Source organism: Abrus precatorius, unplaced genomic scaffold (genome assembly GCF_003935025.1).
Source record: "Abrus precatorius isolate BTA unplaced genomic scaffold, Abrus_2018 Scaffold4, whole genome shotgun sequence".
In the NCBI taxonomy this organism is placed as follows: Eukaryota; Viridiplantae; Streptophyta; class Magnoliopsida; order Fabales; family Fabaceae; genus Abrus; species Abrus precatorius.
The window spans coordinates 3,785,933-3,806,968 of NW_020874384.1; the positions used below are offsets into that span (position 1 = coordinate 3,785,933).

The window sequence follows — 21,036 nt, forward strand, 5'->3', positions numbered from 1 at the left end:
ATAGTAAAATAACAAACGTGTTTGCATATAAAGGTGTACAACCCATTCCTCCAAAACGATCATCAGTTCCATAAATTATTTTTGAGAACGGAGTTTAACAAATTTAAATTCGCTGAAGTAAAAATAAAATTGAAAGTTCAATTCTTGCGTTAACTGAATGAAGAGGTCAAAATCCAAATAACTTCTAAAAAATTATGCAATAAGCATTTACAATAGTATATAAAAATCTTATTTAAAATTTTAATAAGTTTTTAAAACTTTTATAAACATTTTGTGATTTATTTTTATAATTTTTAATAAATCATATTAACATAATTTTTTTATTTTCATGATAAAACATATTACTTAAAATCTCATATAATAATCGAAGTACTTTTTAAGTTTCTTAATATACCTTACTTCCGATTTTTCATCAAATTCAAATAGTCTACGGACTTCAAAAAAATCTCAACAAGCCCTAGAACTATCCAAAATTCATTCAGTCATGGAATCTACTTCTAAGAGTTTTAGGACCAAAATAATTTTTTAATTATGGAAATTAATTTGAGCTGGCGAATAAGCTAAAGGAATAAAATGGCAGTATACTCCCCGACATGATATTGTACCAGTTAATATAGTCTTGTTTCAAATGCAATAAAACATTTCTACACGTCTGTTGCCTCCCATATAAACGCAGCTTCAATGCACAACGGCCAAAAACCAAAAAAGAATACATGGTAGAATCATTCGGATAAAGGCTCCACTTGACAGGAGATCAAAGATGAATTAATGAAATCATAAAGCATGGCATTTGAGATCTAACATGAAATTGGAAAGCATAGTATTTGAAATTATTCCTATTCCCTTTACCATCATCTTGCATACATGTATAATAACTAACTGCCAACAATTTGACTTGAAAACAGAATGATAAAAAATTTAGGGGGAAAATAACTCAACGTTCCTATTATATTTACATGTTGTAACAGCTAGTACGAGCTCCGCATATCCCTTTACACCTTGAAAATGTGGCGATCCGATTCGACTGCCAAGTTATCGAAGAATTCAGGTCTGTTTTACAAATGAAAGAAAACGAACAAAAAAGGTAAAAAATCTATTGGTTTTATTCGTTAAAATAATCAACAAATTTAGTAAATGCCATAGAGAATATGATCTCATACCTGAACAATGCCACAGCCTTTGATGAGTGCGCCTCAAGTGAGGCCATTATTTGAGAAGCGAGGAGGGAAAGTACATGCAACCAAAAAATAATTAAGCCTCGAGAATATACCCTGATTCATCATATTAACATACAGGGTCGAGTTGGTTAGTTCCAGAAACTCATGATAAATCAAAGGATCCCTGGCCTTCACTGATTGCATAGAGTAGCTTCTTGTACATAATTTCCTGTTTTAAATTGGAAATCAAAAATCAGTACCATAAAAAGGCCTTGAGATGCATGATCATATAATCACTGTGCTTATTAGTATTGTACCTTGGTAGAATAAGGAGGAAGCTTCAGGTAATTAGCACACGTCATCACACTTGGCAAGTCATCATCTGCTGATTCTGAAGGTGCGTTGCCATTGGAGGAAGCATTAGCTGCAGTTGATGAAAGCTGTACCCAAACATGTATCACTTCAGATTTATGTTTAGAAATTATAACATTTTTTGAAAAAAAAAAAAAAAAAGCTGCAATAGCACTGGCAATGACCACTTTCAAAAAGGTCAACCCCGCCAACCACACCCCCCACGCATACATACAAAACTACATGAAGGCATGAATGACCTAGAACACAGGTAGCCAGTGATCAAATATTTTTCTAGTACCTTCCTCACAATCGTTAGTTTTGGATTTAAGACTGCCAGTCCACCAGGGGGGAGCCTAGGTGCACCAGTGACAAATTGGCAGAAGGCACGCTGCTGCTCTGGTGTGAACTCTCCCATAATTTCAAGTAACTGAAAATAGCACCACACCCAGGATAAGCATCAGACAAAACTAAATTTCTGACAATACACAATTGTCCTTCTATGAGGGAAAAAAATCGTACATTAATAATGGCAGGGCTCTTGGCAGTATACCCATGGTCAAATTTTATGTGATCAGCTAGTGTCTCTGTCTGCAGAAAATAGAAATAAATTTATGATTACATTATCCCCAGAAATGTTTCAAATATTGTTATATGCAGCAAAAATAAATTGGGGTAAACCAAAATACCTTCCACAATTCTCTCCGGCCACAAAGCAAATAATCCAGTTCTTGGGGAGTAAAAATTTGTAAAGATGAGATGTCAAAAACCTGGATTGACAAGGACAAGTGTGAAAGTGACAAATGTTTAGTTATCAAACTCGAGTAAATGAACAAAATATTCAAATAATTTTTCCAACTATTTTCCAGCCCATCCCTTCCACATGAGAGGCTAGCAACTCCTTTCACACAACATTCAATAACTGAATATTTCACACCAATGGAAGGAAAAACACACATTTGTTTTCTTTCATCCTCTCTTCATGTGCAGATAAAAGGGGCATACAAGGTTGGTAGCAAACACAAGTGAAAGACACGGAAATATTTAGCAACTTCCCATCTGATAGGTGCAAGCGTGAGATTTAGGATATAGATGTAGTTCATTGCTTAAGATACAACAAAAGAACAGTCATTTTTAGTACAACAGAAAGCTCTGTCTGTAAGAACATGAATGGTGTAAGAATCTACAAGTTGAAGGATAAATGCTCTATATTATCACAGTAAACCCTGGTCAAGTCTTATTCTTAATAAAATTGTATTGGAGATGTAAGAGAAAAGGAATGGGAGGGAGAAAAATGAGCTTAGTTATGTATAAATAGATAGACAAAAGACAACAATGAAAATACCAAACTTTTTACAGTCTAAAAAAAAAACATTTTTGATAAAACTTACTCACCATCACCAAACAAGATGCACAGTTAAAGAATTAATTAAGATTAGCATATAACCTGATTAAACCCTGCTCTAAATGCTTCCATTTGACGCATTATTCCAGTCTTGACAGTTGCATCAACCACCATGGATATGTATTCCTCCAGATTATTGATGTCAACCTGAAAGTTTGACAGTAAGTTCAATGCAATTCTCATAATACAAGAGGCAGAATCAGAACCAAAACAAAAACAAAAAAAAAAAAGATATAGACTGAATACATACAATTTCATCTCCAGGATTCAAAATGCAGTCTGGATAACCAGGAAGAGTAAAATCCAAGCATAGATCTTCAACTGGGGCCCCACGGAAATGCAAATTAGCAATTGTATCGGCATACCTACCACCAATAGATTCTATATAATGTTTTCGGCAAACAAGGGCATTTAACTCTTGCAAAGTTTTTCCAAGCTCAGCATCAATGAAAAGAATATCATGCAAATCAAGCTCCTGCAATCAATCGAAGGCAAAATAAATACATACTAAATAAAACCAGCCTTTAGATCAACTATACTCCTGAAAATGGATAAGACATTAACATTTCATAACAACTTACTTGACCAAGAACAAGCTTAAAAAATGCCACTGACAATGGTAAATCCAATAAGCGTCCATCTTGAAGAGCTTTAGCCATTACACGGCCCAAAAGCCGGAAATATTCAATCACTTTAAAGAACTGGGTCCCCTCCGATGCATCAGCATTTGCAGGCCAAGGTCGAGGAAACAACCCGAGAGGAGTTTCAACAAGTTCTCCATCTCCAGTAAAAGATCCGTCAATACTTCTCATTTTTTTTTCATCTCCATCAATTTCCATTTGATATTTCTCTGAAGAACCTGATCTCCACATTTGAAGTACAACTTTTTGTAAGTCATGACTTAGAAGTGTATAGAACTCAAGGGTGGGACCCAGACCAGTGCCAACTTCACCAAAATATTCTACTTCAAGTACAGCCTTTTGACTAGAATACATCTCCATCACTTTAGCAGCAGAATCCAAAATGCGGTTTCGAGATACACGAACCTTTTGCCTCTGCAACCTGCCAACCCTGACCTCTCTTTCATTTGTTGATCCATGACCATCAGCACCCTGCTGCTGCTGAAGTCGATACAGCGCACGAGATAACCCAAAGGCAGTTGAATAGAAGTACTGTCGCCGAGTCTCAAAAGGAAACAGAAAAGGGCAAGCTTTAGTTAACTGGTAACACCAAGAGGGAAGACTACCACTGCATAGGGCAAGTGCATCTTGAATTTGCCTAGCTAATTTTGGAGTAAGCTTGCTGCTTATAAATTCTTCTGCAGGAACCCTAGCACCAGAGGTAACACTTAGCTCATCTAAATCTGAAATTTTTCCCTCTGCAAAGCTATCACTAACCGCTTGGGCCCTCAAACGAGGTGCAAGCTGGTTCAAACCCTCTAGCACACGCAATAGTGCCAATATATTGTATGTAGGATTGCTTTTCTCCAGTTCACAGGGCAATTCTCCCTGCAAGATACTATCTAATACAGAAGTCTGGTGCAGCTTGGCTTCAGAACTGGAATTGTATACAGACCCAGATTTGCCGGATTTTGAAGCATTTGAGCTTGGACCTCCAGGGGAAGCCCTATCTGTTTGGTTCTCTGCCCTCTGATAAAATATAGTATAAATATCACCCCACAGCCTGCTTCCATCACTTGAGACATAGTCACTACCACCAAATCTCTCATCATCATCTTCATCAAGCACAAGCTGTCTTTGAATTGCCTGATATATAGTTAAATGCCTATTAAGCTGCTTCCCACCAGCAGTAAAAATCAACTTTGGAGGATCATTAGAACTACCAAACAGTGGACGCCCTTGCCTATCTCTGCCACCCCTGATACCTCTGCTATTGGCAGATCCAAGTCCAGCCATAGCAGCAGCAGCAAATGACATTGCACCCCTGGAGCTAGAAGTATAGCCACTCCTAAAATCAGCAGAGTCTGATCCCCTGACTGTTCCAGCCTTGCTGCTAGAACCTGAGGCAGCATTAGTCTGGCCATCACTTGTTGCAGGAGCAATAGTACTCTCCTCAGCAGAGTCACCCAACTTCACATCATGTACGTTGTCAGGTGAGCAAACAGGGAGAGAATCATCCCTCAGAACCTGCATCAGAAAAATTAAAACCACAAAATTTGTAAGAGTAGATACGTTAACTTAATTAAAATATTCAATCTTGGTTAACAAGAACTAATGACAGTTGCTAAAATTTGGAATAAAAACATTAGAATGGAGATAGTGATGAAGGGCTTGGATAGTTTGATGTTTATACATTTAAAGTTTAAACCTCAATGCCACCATTGTACCAAAAAAGAAATAGAAAACAAAAAGGATGGTAAGCAGTATTTCACTTTGATAAAATTGTAAACAAGAAAAGGTCAGCAGTGCTGGTAGTAAAAAAGATAAAGATTCATACAGACATTAACATATTGAAAGCAATGTTAAACACAAATAATTTCAGAAAAGCAAAGGCAGTAACTACTAAAATGAAACACGACTAAATTTGAAAATGTTAGCCAAAGAAAAAAAAAAGAAACAGTAGATAACATACATCTTCATGGTCATCATCTTCATCATCAGAAATATCATCATCTTCAATCACCAATGCCTCATCAATCTCCACAGGAGATATATCCAAATCTTCATCCTACAATGCAAATAGCAGAAAAAAATCCACAGCAAATAGATACTTTCAGAGACTTGATTTAAGTTCATAATTTAATCCAAAGAAAATCAAACAATAAGTATGCTTAGCACCCAAGTTAAGCCCTATCCACTGCATATGGGGTGCCTGTGTGGATGTGAGTATTATACTCAACAGATCCTAACAACAATTTAACAACTACAAGAACCTAGCTAGCTACATACCAACTATCATTTATGTAAACAATGCCAGAACCAAGGGGGAATTAAAAAAAAGTATCTCCTTTATAGACAAAATAAGTAACCCCACCCAAAAATAATCTAAAATTTTCCCAATGAGTAATATAAGCCTACAATTTCATATGGTGATAATGCATAATGCTAGAATACAAAAAATGAAAACTGCATACAGTAATTGATTTTTACTTCAGAGTAGCACTAAACAAATAATCGTGACATACATGCATTTATGAAAGAAGGGTGGGGATCAGCATATTCATGTTATCCATTTTGATCACACCCACTGAAATACACCATTACCAGCAATGTTGCTTCAGTGCATGGTAGATAAGTTTCAATTTTTGCAGTGAATTATCACTACTACTAAATTTAAATAAAATATGGAGAAAGAAACCAACAGTGCTAAAAAAAACAACAGTTTAACAAAATAATCAAAAGAGAACCTAGCCAAGTATATCAAATAAGGGATGAATCATGAATATAGCTTAAATAAGTAATTATAATCACCAGCCATCAATAAAGCTAAATGGCAGCAGTAAATCAACAAAATAAAAAATGTTCCAAAGTTACAGATATTTGCAAAGAAATTTTAGGTGTCTTTTCTAGCTTGCCATGCGAAAGGTAATAAAGCATCTCTACCTCTTCTATTGACACTATTAAGTATTATTCCTTAGAGTTTACTTTGAAAGTCAAAATGAAACTAGCAAAATATATAGCGAGATTTTCCACCAATATCTCCTGACTTTTATGTGTGGGAAAAGAATTCCAGAAGGACACAGAGGAATGAGCAAAAGAAAACCATTCAACAAGGACTAATTCTAAGTTCTAAATTAAATGGGGAAGAAAAAGATTGCACCATTGTGAACTCATCCCTAAGATTCACAGCATACCTCAGAGGTAGATTCATCATTTACTGGCTTCATTTGAGCATCTTTATCAAGAGCTGCTCTTCTGCGAGCAGCATTCCTGGTTTGAGGTCCTCTTGATTCCTCCTGTGCAGGCTTTAATACAGCTTTTCCTTTACCCTTAGATGAGCTTGTGCTTTTTTCTTGAGCTATTTCCTTTCTGGGCATATCACCTATATTAACAGATGATCTTGATCTTGTGGAATGACGACGAGTAGTAGTAGAAGTAGAGGGAGAAGATACACCAGCTCCTGCAGGAGTTGTCCCAGATTCTGAATTCCCAGCAGGTACAGTGGACTTCTGACCAGATTCACTTCGCTGGATACGAGGCCAAAGAAATTCCTCAATGGCTGCTAAACTTGCTAATGGATCAATCAGTACAACATTAGATGAATAATCCCGAAGTGATTTTTCACCCTGGGCTCGACAAAGCCGCAGTTTGAAGGGCTGAGACAATGCACTTAGCCCGGAAGAGAGGCGTGCACTTCCACTAGATGACCTAGATGAATGGCTCAGCACAACAGGGAATCGCTCCAAGGAGGACAGAGCATTTTGAAGCTTCTGGACCAAGACAGTCATAGGAGCCACAGTCCCATATTCAGTAGTGGAAGGTAGTGCAACAGCTATAAATGACTTGAACCTTGTAAGTGCTTGTTGGCGAAGCTTCGGAAGGTGGGTTTCTAAGGGTCTTTCTTTAGAGAAATACCCAGAAGAAAAATAATTCAACAAAGTTGCAACAACACCGCTACCAATAAATTCAAAAGTAGATACACCATCTCCTTTGCCAAGTTCCTTTAGCATGTCAGATATGACCCCAATTAAATATTCTTCCAAACCAAATCCAAATGTTTTAGATTTTCCTTTACCATTAGTCCTTTGGCCATCTACACCAGCATTCAACTTTGTGCAAAGATTTTTCAGATGTAAAAGATCATCAGTAACACCCACCTCAACAGCCCCAGGATCTGAAGGAAAGTACTTATCTTTAAAAGCTTTAGCAGCTGCACTAACAGATAACCGAATACTAGAATTTATTGTTGTAATATCTGCAGAACTTGGAGGGGAACCAACATTTACTGCAACTGGACTCTTCAAATCATCCAATGGATTTCCATCAGGATTGGAGTTCCCACTGCGTCGCCGATAACGCCTAGACCGAGATGATGCTCCAGATAGAGAATCATTATCCTTCTCCAAGGAAGATGCCTGTATATTGGTTGAATTTCCAGCTAAAATAAGTTGGTCCACTGCATGCACAACACCTTCTCTGATGAACATCTTAGAGAATGTCCCAGGAAGCTTTTCCATAAGAATTTCAGCAATTTTCAAGGCTGGTATCAAAACTTGTGGATCTTTCCACGCTAAGACGCCAGCTAAGAAACTATAAGATCACAGTGACAGTACATAAATTTTCTATAACCATAAAAATAGCGAGAACATCAAGCAATATAAACTCAACTAAACTTCTTGATACCTAGATATATTTGTCACACTCAACAATGACTGGATCATCTCTGCTGTGCTAAAGTACATCAACTTTCCAATGACAGAAAGACATCTGTGCCGAACAGGACCATTGACACTAGAACCATATATCTGTGCAAAAGCAAACCAATACTATCAATTAGCCATAGCAGAAGACAAATAATGAAGCAAAGAAGCAATTTACAGAAGAAGTTCTTAAAAAAATTTAACAAATTTATAGACCAAAATTTAAGCATTTTATCAATGCAACAATGTCAACCTGTATTAAAACTGGAAGGAGATCCATCGCAAATTGCTTAAGTAGCTCAGGCTGATCATTTAATAGTTTCTCACGAGCTGATATCTCAGGAACATTTCCATTTGTGTCTTCCTGTTTCCCAGAGCTCCCAACAGGAGACTTTTTAACAACAGGTCCTTTAAAAAACAAGTAGGAGATGACAGGGGGAGGAATTGTTCCTTGTGGCAATGGGGGCAGAAGTTCATTTGCCAGGTTTACAATCTCAAATATCTGTATATCAGAATAGTGAATTAAATAGTTTCATCTCCTCATAAAAGATAAGAAAGCAAGAAACTGAAAATATCAAGGATCTAAATGACGTGTGCAAGGTCAGAATCTGTCAAATGAACCAAAAAAAGATAACACTACACAGAAATGAGCCAAAGAAAGAGTTCTGAAGTTGCACTGTACCTGTTCTGGTGGCCTACTTAATGCAGGAGAAACAGAAGCATTAGAAGAAACTCCAGAACCAGATAAAATATCTTTAAGAATACCACTAATTCCAAGAAGAAGTAAAGTTTTAGCTCCAAGAGGGGACCCGCTTGCACAAGTTGAAAGAAGTCGGATTAAACCCTGCATATGCCTAAGTCAAGGACCAACAAATAAGGGCAAAAGCACCAGGCTTAAAGCAAAAATTGCACTTACAGTATATGTAGACGTGCTAAGAGAAGCCTGTCCACCTCCAGAACTGCTGCTAGAAATGAGGGAGGCAGCTTGTGTTACCAGTCCATGATTGCACAATTCATCTAACTTGTCCGGAGAGGCTGCAAATGCTTCAGCTATTCGAGTCAAACAAACAGATGCATGCTCCAGCACCTACAAAATTAAGAGAAACATATATGAAGATATAGCTAAAAAAATTATAACATGGGCAGTAGGAATCAAAATTTTCCTCCTTTAAGACAAATTTCCCTCAAAGGTAAAACTAAGGATGTAAGAAGGAAAATATAACTTCCATTATATGACAAGTCCGACAATAAAACATGGCCTTACCTTGGAATCGTGGTACTGAAGAAGGTTTGTCAGAAGCGGAACAGCTTCCATCACAAAGTCAGCTGCGTCTGAAGGAAGTTTCTTGCACATATTTGCTGCAGTAGACAATGCGACTCGCTGAAACAAATATTATGTCACTTTTCACTTTTTCACTAAGAGTACCTATGGCCAAATGAATTGACTGTCCAAAACTATCATCACCCTCTAAATATAAGCACTTCACTGATGATTTACCTGAACTCCTGTTGAGAAGAATTCCAAATAAGAAAGCACAGCCATAAGTGCACCTGCTCGTAGGCAGGCAGTGGGGTGCTCCTGCGATATCTTCTTTAGAGCTTGAAGGGACTGTTCATGTCATCAAACACGGTAGTAAAGCAATAAGAATCTCATTTCCAGAATATCAGACCATTGATTAAAAAAATTGCCCGTCATTTCACAATACAAAATACGACTCAAGAACCACGTAATATATAGTTCTAAAACCAATTAGGCATCATCAGAATTCAACATAACAAAAAACACCCAAATTTGTTCCAAATTCCTTCTACCATTTTCACTAATCACACAATGGTAATGAGCTAGGGAACAACCTGCTCGGCCAAGTCCATATACTCTATTGTGAGCAACCTCGCACAGAAGATAGGCACTGCATTGTAATGCACAACAGCAGCACAAGACGAAGGGAGCACATCGCAGAGATGAGTTAATGCCCTGGCCGCAAGGAGCATAATATCAGGATTGCTCTCGTGATTCAGCAACCCCACGAGCACCGGAACGAAAGAATCAACAGAGAACGTACTAAGCGAGTCCTCGGTCCCAATCGAAAGCATTTCACAGAGCTGCGTTAACGCTTCAACCTGCCGCCCTTCTTCCCCATCGGCCCGCAGCCCGAACAGGATTTTCTTCAGCCTCCCGCTCTGATGAGACGAAGAAGCAGAACCCATCGCCGGGGACGGAAGCAGATCATCCAAACCCGCACCAAGTTTCCGAAGAAGCCCCTGAAGTGCACTGCTCGCCGACGTCAAATTCTGGTGCAACATCCCGACACCGCCCTCGCTGTCGTTATCATCTTCGTCTCCAATGCCGCCGCCGTCCACATTAAGCGCCAGCCCCCTCTCTGCATCCCTATCCCTAATCCTAACATCGTGCTCCTTCTCCTTGCCCTTGTCGGAATTGTCCTTGCCGCGGCGATCGCGGCGCGAGCCGGAGGATTCATTGGCAGGGTCCATGGGAGGAGGATTTTTAGGCGGCAAGGGTTCCTTAGTCCTGGATGCACGTGAACGAGTGTTGACAGAAGGAGGAGGAGGAGGAGGTGGAGGAGGAGGAGCGGTGGTGGCGGGGGCGGAAGAAGAAGAAGAAAGACGCGTGCGCTTACTGGAACGGGTGGTGGGACCAGAGGAGGAAGATGAAGGGGCAGCTGAGGAAGCCTCCGCCCGCTTCCGGCTCCGAGTTTCCATACAAAAACCCACCCACCCCTCAATTTATCAACTCGCTCGCCACCGAGCGTCAGTCACGCTTTCGTCCACCTAAGAATCCCTACCATCGATCGAATCTTCGTTAAATAGAATGAATCGGTTCCACAATTGGAAACCCTAGGAATTGTGAATGGTGCAATTGCACGTGTCAGTGAGATTTGTGTGAGGAGTGTGATCAACAGCGAGAGGAATTTGGAAACGATAAAGGAAAGAGGTTGCAGGAAAACCCTAACGCCAGGGAAAGGGGAAAAGGGAAAAGGGAGAAGGGTGAAGGGTGAAAGGGAAGAGGAATAAAGAAAGAGAACGAGACGAGCCTTTTATATGTAACTTTTTTTTATTTTTAAATTTTGTTTAATGGATTGGTCACTTTCGTTCCTCAAACGGAACTCAACTCGCTGCGCTCCTTGGTGGCACTGTCGCAGTGTGGCGCGTACGCTTTCCTCCTTAGACGACGTCGTTTCTTCCAGCCCCAGCCATGTGTCGCGCTTATGTAGAAGACGACGATCACCTCATTCTTTGGGTACTTACATCCATTTAGACTATATTTTAAATAAAAATTACTTGTTTCATTATTAAATAATTCATTTTTTATGCATGTCAATTCTTTTAATTATTAAATAAAATATTAAATGAGTTTTATACTTTATGATAATAACTATATTTTTCATAATACATATAAAATATTAAAATATTATAAACTCTAATAAAAATGCATTAATTTTTTAACGTATGCTTAAATTTTATAATAAAAAATCTTGTACAACAACTATTTTATTGATTACACATGTTAAAAAAATTAAAAAAATAATATGATCTAATTATAACTAATATTAAAAAATGTCTATTTGATCTCATAAATTTTGCATTTGTTTAAATAATTAAATTTTTTAATTCAATAAAATATAGTAAAAAAATTACGCGTCCAAATTTTAATATTTATTAATTTTTTTTATTGTGTACTGATAGTACACAAGAATATTTTATTTATTTTATTCTTTTTCTATGTTATTTTTAATTTAAATATGCCTTTTATATAAAAAAGTACACAACAGTATAATAATTTTAAATTAATTTACAACTAATGAACTTGTAAACATGTTAAAATAATGAGATTATTCAGATATAACTTTAAAAATAAATTTATATAAAAAATTACATTAATAACTAATTAAAAATTATCATAAATATAACTTTTATAATTGTTACTATAATTTAAACTAAATTTATTTTAAAATTATATTCAATGATAAAAAAATTTAATTCTAAACTACACAAGTTTGAAAACAGTTTTTTTAGGATAAAATTTATTTTTGAGAGAAATATTTCTAATTATTAATTAAAAAATAATAAATAAAAATATAATATTTTAAAATAAATGACAAAATTATCTATTTTATATATATATATATACACACACATTTAATAGATAAGTAACTATTTAACATTATAAATATTTTTAGAAAATTAAATTTATGACATATAATAAAATTTATTATTTTAATAATTATTTATTTGTTTGTTATAAACTTCTTGACGTGAAAGGAATAAAATATTAAAATAAAAAATAAGTTTAAATAAATTTTTAAAATTTAATTATTATTATATAATGGTAAAACTTGTATATTAAAAAAAAATAAGGATAATAAAAGTACTTTTATTGCCAATAATAAAAATACTATTCTGTTATATAAAGTAAATTAAACACAGCAACCTTTAAAATTAAAAAAAAAAACATTTAAGTCAATACATGTCAAGCTCATATTTATTAATTTAATAAGGTGTTCAAAGTTAAGATTTAAATACTAAATTTAAGTATTAATATTTAAAACAAATGAAAATAAAAATAACAAATTACGTATGATTTACGAATACTTTTAGATTGAAATAGAATTATAAATAAAATAATAATATATTTTTTAATAACTATAAAATATTAATATTTTATTAGCAATAAAATGTGACTCCGAAGGATGAAGACAAAAATATAAATATAAATTATTAAATTCAAGTCACGTTATTTTTTTCACATTATATAATAAATTTAGATACTAAATTTAAAATAACATTAATTAATATTAAAGTAAATTTTTATTTTTATTTATTTAAATATCAATATATCTCTAATTTGACTCAGTGAATCAATATTTAAAATTTAGATTAAAATAAAATTTAAATTTAAATTAATAAATAATATTTAAAAAATCATAATTTTAAATATTAAATACTAAAAAACGAACCAATCAAATATTTTAATGAGAATGCGAGTAGTTTATAAAACTGTTTTTTTTTTTTTTCAAATAGTAATTTGTTTTATAATATGAGTGTAAATAAGGTAAAGAGACTTTAAAAGAAATTTACATGATACATCAAAAAAACAATAAATACTGTATCCTTTAATTCAAACGTAAGTAGCGACATTTGATACATGAGAATTATTATTTTAATTTTTTTATTTATTTTAAATTTAAAATATATCATATAATGTACTCTTTTCAATATAAAAAACGAAAATATTATTAAAAAATAATGTAATGATTATATAATATTTTTTAATTAAAAACACAAAACATTATAAAATTTAAACCGTTGATAACAATAAATACTTAAATTACTAATGAAAGTTTATTATTATTTTTTATTATATTCTATTAAATATGTTAAATATACTCCATGAATAAATTTTTTAACCTTTATTTTAAGATTGAATTTAAATATAAAAAATTAGTATGTTGCATTAAAAGATAAAATATTTTATTACACAACAATTAGAGTCTATAATATATTTAAATTATTATGTATTGTTGTAGTGAGAAAATTTATAATAAATTTTTATATTTATATGATTTTTTTACTTTTTTATTTTATACTTTTTTAATATAATACTTAGATGAATAAATTCACTTTAATTTTCTGAATTTTGACATAAACTTCCTTTACTATAATTCATCAACAAGCAAAAATAAATATTAGTCTCTTGGAATTTTTTTTTCAAATTTTTTTTAATTAAATCACATAGATTAAAATATATTTTCATGTAATGATTTATTTTTTAAAAATATCTATGATATTATAATTTTGCTTATAACTAAAGTTCAAATTTATTATTATTATTGTTAGGCTTGTAATTTATTATTAAGTAATCTATAATATTTTGTACTTATTAAATGTTAATTGAAGAATTATTTGGTATTGGAATATATTCAAATGGAGTTTGAAAAAGAAAAAAGTAAACAGTAATTTCAGCATGAACAGTAAGGCGATGTGAACAGTAATTCCAGCGTGAATAGTAACTCTGGCTGAACAGTAAGGCGATGTGAGCAGTAACTCTGGTGTGAATAGTGCTAAATTTTTTCTTTTGAAATTTTGCTTATAAATAGGGATTTTTGCACGAAATTTTCACTTCTTCACACTTCTCAAAGGTTTTAGAGAGACCCAAGGCCATATATTACCATTTTCTCTCATACTAAACCTTCCTAAACTTATATTTCTCGCTAGATGTGAAATTCTACGTCTATTCTGAAAGATTTGAAGAAAAATTCTACAAGTATGAAGTTATATTTACCTTTTATTTTTCTTTTTCTTCTCTTTTTTAAAGATAGTTGATGATATCTTAGGAGAAACTTCGTTGTAAAGCTAAATCTTTGATGGATCTTGCTTTCAAACAAGTAATATTTGGTAGATTTAGTGTGAATCGTTGTTCTAAGGTAAAGGGAGCTTATTTTAACTATTAAACGATGTTTGGAATGATTTAGTATGTTATTACAAGAAGTTTTGAGATGATTTTGTTAGATCTCTTAGATAAAAGCTATTTTTATACTGTAACTGCTGTTAATTGATTTAAAAGCTGAGATTTAGCTGAAATATTATGAATTATTTTAGCTAAGTTGTTGAGAATATGATTTTGTCTATGTTACATCATGCTAAAATATATGTCTTGCATTGTTATAGAGCCAAGTTACATGTTTAGGTGAGTAGACGTGTAACGATAGAGTATGTTGAGCTGTGTTGTGCTGTCTGGATCTAGATACTGGAATGAGTCGCTCCCAGACTGGCTTGGTTCCTTCTAGATTATTTAGATTGTGAAACTAGTTGAAAGCATTTTCATGTTATGCATTAGATGGGCTAAGAATGCATGGGGCTGTTGCTGTGAGTAATATTTTGCTCTATATATAATTTTATTTTATTTTTATAAGCTTATCTTGCATTTTTGTCTATGTTGTTGTGTGCATGTGTACTGCGATGATCGTATGGTAGTACGTGAGCAGATGTAGCAAGTGTTGTATCTACTTCACAGGCTGAGGAGCCAGTGGAGAAGTGTTAAAAGGCTGAAGTTGAGTAATTTTGCATTAAGTTTTTTTCCTTGTATTTTGAGACCTCATATAAAGGGAGTTATGTAGTATAATTTTATGTAATTTGAGTATTATAAACTAAATGTAATATTATGTTATTCTGTTGAATATTTGTTATGAGGAACTTTGTTTCATTTTGAATAAGAAGTGAATTTTATACTTATATTCTCCACTATTTATCTATCTTAAATAAATAAGTGGTTTATTTACTATCTTAACTGCACTTACTTATTACTCTATGCATTGAATTGCAAGAATACTTGAAATGCAGTAACGTGAATTGAATGTAGTAAATTGACAATTGAATTGAAAATGACAATCAAAATTGAACACAAATTGAAACTAAGAATCACAAATACAAACTAGGATTGTTATTCCGAATTTGCCTAAATCTTGAATGCAAAAGAAATCAATTATTCAATTGGTTCATCTTGCACTCAAGAATAAAAAAAGAATTCAATCGAATTAGACATGCACAATTCTTGATCAAGAAATGTAAAAAAAATGAAAGGACAAACTCAGAGCAATCAGTCGGTCTTGCAATCCACTCTTGAGATGAGACAATTCGAGAATTCAACCATGTAATCATGAATCGTAGTGTGAGAAAAGAGAAATTGAAAGTCGCATAATCGATTTTGAAGTTGCAAAATTCGAAAAGGCAAGGAATTGGCAAAGAGAAGGTTATACTCTAGAAGTGCGAAAGTCTTACAAAAATGAAAAAATATGAAAATTCATCTCCAAAGTTAAACTTTTGACCCTTATTTATACTGGACTTAAATAAAGGGAAAAATAAATAAGTCAAGGCTGAACCGCAAATAATTACAATAAATATCCTAAATACAAAAGCTATGTTTTAAGCCTGAACTTCTAAAATTAATTAAAAATAGCTTCGGACTCCAAATAACATGAACCATATGTCCAAATTGAAGCCCAAGAAGTCAGGAATCCATTCCAAAAAGAATAAGCCAAAAAAGATGTCTACAAAAAAAGTTATAGCTAAAATAATAGAAAAAGATCAAAATAGAGAAAAATATGAAATACAAGGTAAAGATAGTAAGTATTTACAAAAACTCCTAATTAATGCAAGAAATGCAAAAACATACTAAATGAAAGAAATAAGGAAGGAAAAGGTATTTTAGAAGATGTAATAGGACTATAAATATAAGTACAAAATATGAGTCATCAAATACCCCTACACTTAAGTTTTTGCACTTCCTAGCAAAAGAAAAGAAAAGAAAAGAAAACAAAGCAAAATTTTTCAATGGATCCTAAGGTGTAAGTAATGTGAGTAAGAAGGGAAATGAATTCATCAATCAAAGTATGAAAGAATAAAAAACAATCAAGGATATGTTCCAAATATAAAAGTAAAGAAGAACTTCAATCTAATCAAATTATGAATCAAAATCGGTAAAAAATTCTCACAAGGATTTGTGTATCACTTATTCTCTCAAGTGTTTAGGTTAGCATTTTCACTGAAAGCATTCATGAAAGTAAGTATTACAATAGGCTTGAAGAGCCTATAATTTCTACTATTTGAAACACATGCATCTATAGATCAATAGTACTTTTATTAGGCTTGTAATGTAATCAAGGTAAAGGTAAGATAAAAGAAAGTATACAAAGCTAAAAACCAAAGAGAAAAGAAGAGCAATGGGAATGAGTTAAAAACAAGTAGAAAGCTACCTAAATTCAACAACCTATGTTCCGTTTTTTTTAAATTTTTTTAATTTTTAATTTTTTTTTTCTATTCATAGCTTTTTGTTTCAAGCTACTTTCCCAGTCAACTTACAATCAAAGATTTCTCAAATAAAGCACAATACCCCCACACTTATTTTTAACTAACTCACAAAATAATTCCAAAGTTCATCTAATCCCCAAGGTTTGGTGTATCATGATTTTTCAGGTTACATGGTTTGTAATGAGCTGCAAAATCATCAAAAAATAGGTTAATAAGGCTTAAAGGGGTAAACAAGTGAAATAAATGCAAGGTAAGTCAATTTGGCTAAGTAGATAAAATTTGAAAGAAAGCCTAAATCATATCAAAAGTACATGTGAACAAATAATATCAAAAAGAGTCAAGTCAAGTTCTAGAATACTCACAAACATGAGTGAATCACACAAGAAAGAAAACTAGCTAAGGTATACATTCTACCAAACATTGATCCAAAATCTAATTATCATGAAAAGTAGCTAAACTCAAATGTAAGAAACAAATCTATCATGTTATGAAACTCTTAACTAAGAATGACGAATAAAAAGTTGTTCACATAAATGAAATTTAAAAGCAAAGGTATCCAATGAAAAATATGCTAAGGAAGACTCCCCTCACACTTGAAACAAACATTATCCGCAATGTGTAGGTGGAGAGAAAACACATAAAAATAGTTCAAATAAACTGAAAACATATGCATGAAAAATTATTGGAAAGTATAAAAAGAAACAAAATAAAAGAAAAGAATGTTCCAAGTGCCTATGTAGACACTTCCTCCATTAGAATAGGCTCCATTAAAGATAAATCAACTATGTTTTGAGTCTTCTCCACTACTTTGCTTTCCTTGAATAGCTTCAGCTGCTGACCATTAACTATGAAAATTCTGTCAGTAGCTTCATTCTTGATTTCAACTACACCATGGAAAAAAAAGTCAATAATCACAAAAGGTCCATCTCATCTAGATCTAAGCTTACCTGCAATCAATTTCAAACGAGAGTTGAACAATAACCCTTTCTGTCCTATAAAGAACTCCTTTCTCAAAATTTTTGTATCATGAAATTTTCTAACTTTCTCTTTATACATTCTAGAGTTCTCGTAGGCTTACAAGCGTATTTCATCAAGCTACTGAAGTTGAAGCTTCCTTTCCTGTTCAGCCTGCTGAAGTGTCAAGTTACAACTCTTCACTGCCCAATATGATTATACTTAATTTCCATTGGAAGTTGGCATGTTTTACCAAACACCACACGAAATGGAGACATGCCTAGTAGTGTCTGATAAGCTGTTCTTTGAGCCCAAATAGCGTCATCCAGTAACTTACTCCAGTCTTTTTTGTTAGGGTGAACCAATGTTTGCAACAGGTACTTGACTTTTCTATTAAATACCTCAGCTTTCCCATTAGTTTTGGGATGATATGGTGTAGCAATTATGTATGTCACCCCATACTTTTGGAATAAAGCTACTATAGTCCTGTTACAGAAGTGACTTCCTTGATCACTGATGACAGCCTTAGGCACACCAAACCTGTAAAATATGTTAGTCTAGAGAAAATTTGAGGCACCTTTAGAATCGTTAGTTCTGGTGGCCTTTGCCTCTGCCCATTTGGACACATAATTAACAGCAAGTAAAATGTAAGAATATCAACAACAAAAAAAGGAAAATGACTCATAAAATCAATGCCCCAAATATAAAAAATCTCACAGAAGATGATAGGCTGCTGAGGCATCTTATTTCTCCTGGTGATGGTCCCTTCTACTTTCTGACATATCTCACAACTCTCAGAAAACCTGTCTGCGTCCTTGAAGATAATAGACCAATAAAATCTGTTGTCCAATACCCTCCTAGTTGTTCCCTATTCTCCAGAATGGCCTCCTACAGATGTGTTATGATAAAATGCAGAATATCCTAAAACTCATGGTCAGGAACACACTTACGGAGAACATGATCATTACAAAATTTTCACATATATGGATCATTACAGACATAATATTTAGCATCACTTTTAAGCTCATCAACCAGGGATCTGGATGCATAAGAAGGTACAACAAAAGTAACCAAATAATTAACAATATCTGCAAACTAAGGTACCGAAGAAAATAAATAATCAACAAGAAAACTATCAAGAATGGGTAAGGAATTTACGGTCCTTCAATATAGCTTAGGTGATCAGCAACCTGATTTAACACACCACTTCTGTCTTTTATATCAATATCAAACTCCTACAAGAGAAACATCCATCTAATTAATTTGGGTTTAGCATTTGCCTTCTTCAGTAGGAATTTCAATGCAACATGATTTGTAAAGACATTAATTTTGGAGTCAAGCAGATAGGAACAAAATTTATCTAATGCGATCACAATAGCTAATAGCTCCTTTTCAGTGGTGGTATAATTTACTTGAGTTGCATTAAGAGTTCTAGAGGCATATACTATGACATGTGGAAATTTACCTACTTTTTGTGATAATACAACTCCAAGTGCATAATTTGAGGCATCACACATTAACTCAAATGGGAGCTCCCAATCTAGTGGTTGTATGATGGGTGATGTGGTAAGTCTCCTCTTCATTTAATCAAACGTCTCTTTATATGAATCAATGAATAAAAATGGCATGTCCTTCTGCTGAAGGCTGGATAATGGTAGGGGCAATTTTGCTGAAATCTCTGATGAATCTCTTGTAAAAACTTACATATCCAAGAAAAAAATGCACCTATGACACAGATGCAGGGTAAGATAGAGAAGTACTAACATCAATTTTAGCTTTATCAACATGTATTCCTCTCTCAGAGACAATATGTCCTAAGACTACACCCTCTGTTACCATAAAATGGCATTTTTCATAATTAAACACAAGGTTATTCTTAATACATCTATTAAAAACTCTGGTCAAACTATGCAAGCATGAATCAAATGAGAACCATAAACTATAAAATCATCCATAAACAACTCCATGCAATTTTCAATCAAATAAAAAAACATACTCAACAAACATTGTTGAAAGGTAGTAAATGCATTGCATAGACCAAATGACATTCTTTTATATGCAAAAGTGTTGAAAGGACAAGTGAATGTGGTTTTGTGTTAGTCTTTAGGAGCAATGTGTATTTGCATGTAACCAAAACAGCCATCCAGAAAATAGTAGTGAGACTTATCTGCCAACCTTTCTATGACTTGATCAATGAATAGGAGAGGGAAGTGGTCCTTTCTAGTAGCCTGGTTGAGCCACCTATAATCAATGCATACTCTCCATTTATTGGCAACTCTGGTGGGAACCAACTCATTCTTCTGATTCTACACAACAGTTATCACAGACTTCTTAGGCACCACTTGTACAGGTAAGACCCATGTGCTATCTGAAATAGGGTAGATGATTCCAACCATCAGTAGCTTGGTCACCTCTTTGTTCATTACATCAAGTATGGTAGGATTGAGTTTTCTTTACGGTTGTCTCACTGCTTTAGACTCATCTTCTAACAGAATCATGTGCATGCATATAGCTGGACTAATTCTAAGGATATCAGCCAATGGCTTTCTTGTGTACCTTCAGAACATTTAGAAGCTTCTTGTCCTGATCCTCAAGGTTGCTAGAAATGACTACTAGAAGCCTTCGCTCGGTGTCCAAATAGGCATAATTTAGGTGGTCTGGCAAAGAATTAAGTTCCAATAAAGGTGGCTGTTGCTATGTAGATGATAAAAGAAACTGTGAAACTTCAACAATCATGGATATACCAAAATATGTACCTGCAATTGAAGGTGAAATAGAAGATATAACAGTATCAATTTTAGCACAGATAACACATATGCCACTGTCACAGGTGCAGCTTGGTAAAGCATTAATGGCATCAATGTCTAAATCTGAAAACTGTGAAAATTGAGAAAAATCAAAGTCCATATCTAAATCTACTTCTGTATACACATCAATGTTTTTATTTCCTACAACATCAATCAAAAAAACAAAATGATCATAAAGCATAGAATGACCTTCAGCTGGATGTTTCATGGCTTCAG

At 33.8% G+C, this 21,036-nt stretch overlaps 1 protein-coding gene across 2 annotated transcripts; it reads right to left on the reverse strand.

Moving 5' to 3' along the window:
- Positions 1 to 728: 728 nt before the first annotated feature.
- LOC113865902 (E3 ubiquitin-protein ligase UPL3) lies at positions 729 to 11,227 on the reverse strand. Of its 2 annotated transcripts, none has more exons than XM_027500705.1 (18): positions 10,088 to 11,227; positions 9,732 to 9,842; positions 9,498 to 9,614; positions 9,150 to 9,320; positions 8,916 to 9,077; positions 8,487 to 8,735; positions 8,217 to 8,338; positions 6,728 to 8,123; positions 5,506 to 5,601; positions 3,495 to 5,060; positions 3,164 to 3,388; positions 2,956 to 3,060; positions 2,198 to 2,278; positions 2,031 to 2,099; positions 1,810 to 1,938; positions 1,475 to 1,597; positions 1,161 to 1,386; positions 729 to 1,050 (listed from the first exon to the last, which is right to left on the reverse strand). In XM_027500705.1, the coding sequence occupies exons 1-17, from the start codon at positions 10,952 to 10,954 to the stop codon at positions 1,321 to 1,323; spliced, it is 5,655 nt and encodes a 1,884-aa protein (XP_027356506.1). In that variant the 5' UTR covers positions 10,955 to 11,227; the 3' UTR covers positions 729 to 1,050; positions 1,161 to 1,320. The 2 variants fall into 2 exon arrangements, with proteins under 2 accessions (XP_027356506.1, XP_027356507.1); XM_027500706.1 differs by having other exon boundaries at positions 730 to 1,024.
- Between the last annotated feature and the right edge of the window lie 9,809 nt (positions 11,228 to 21,036).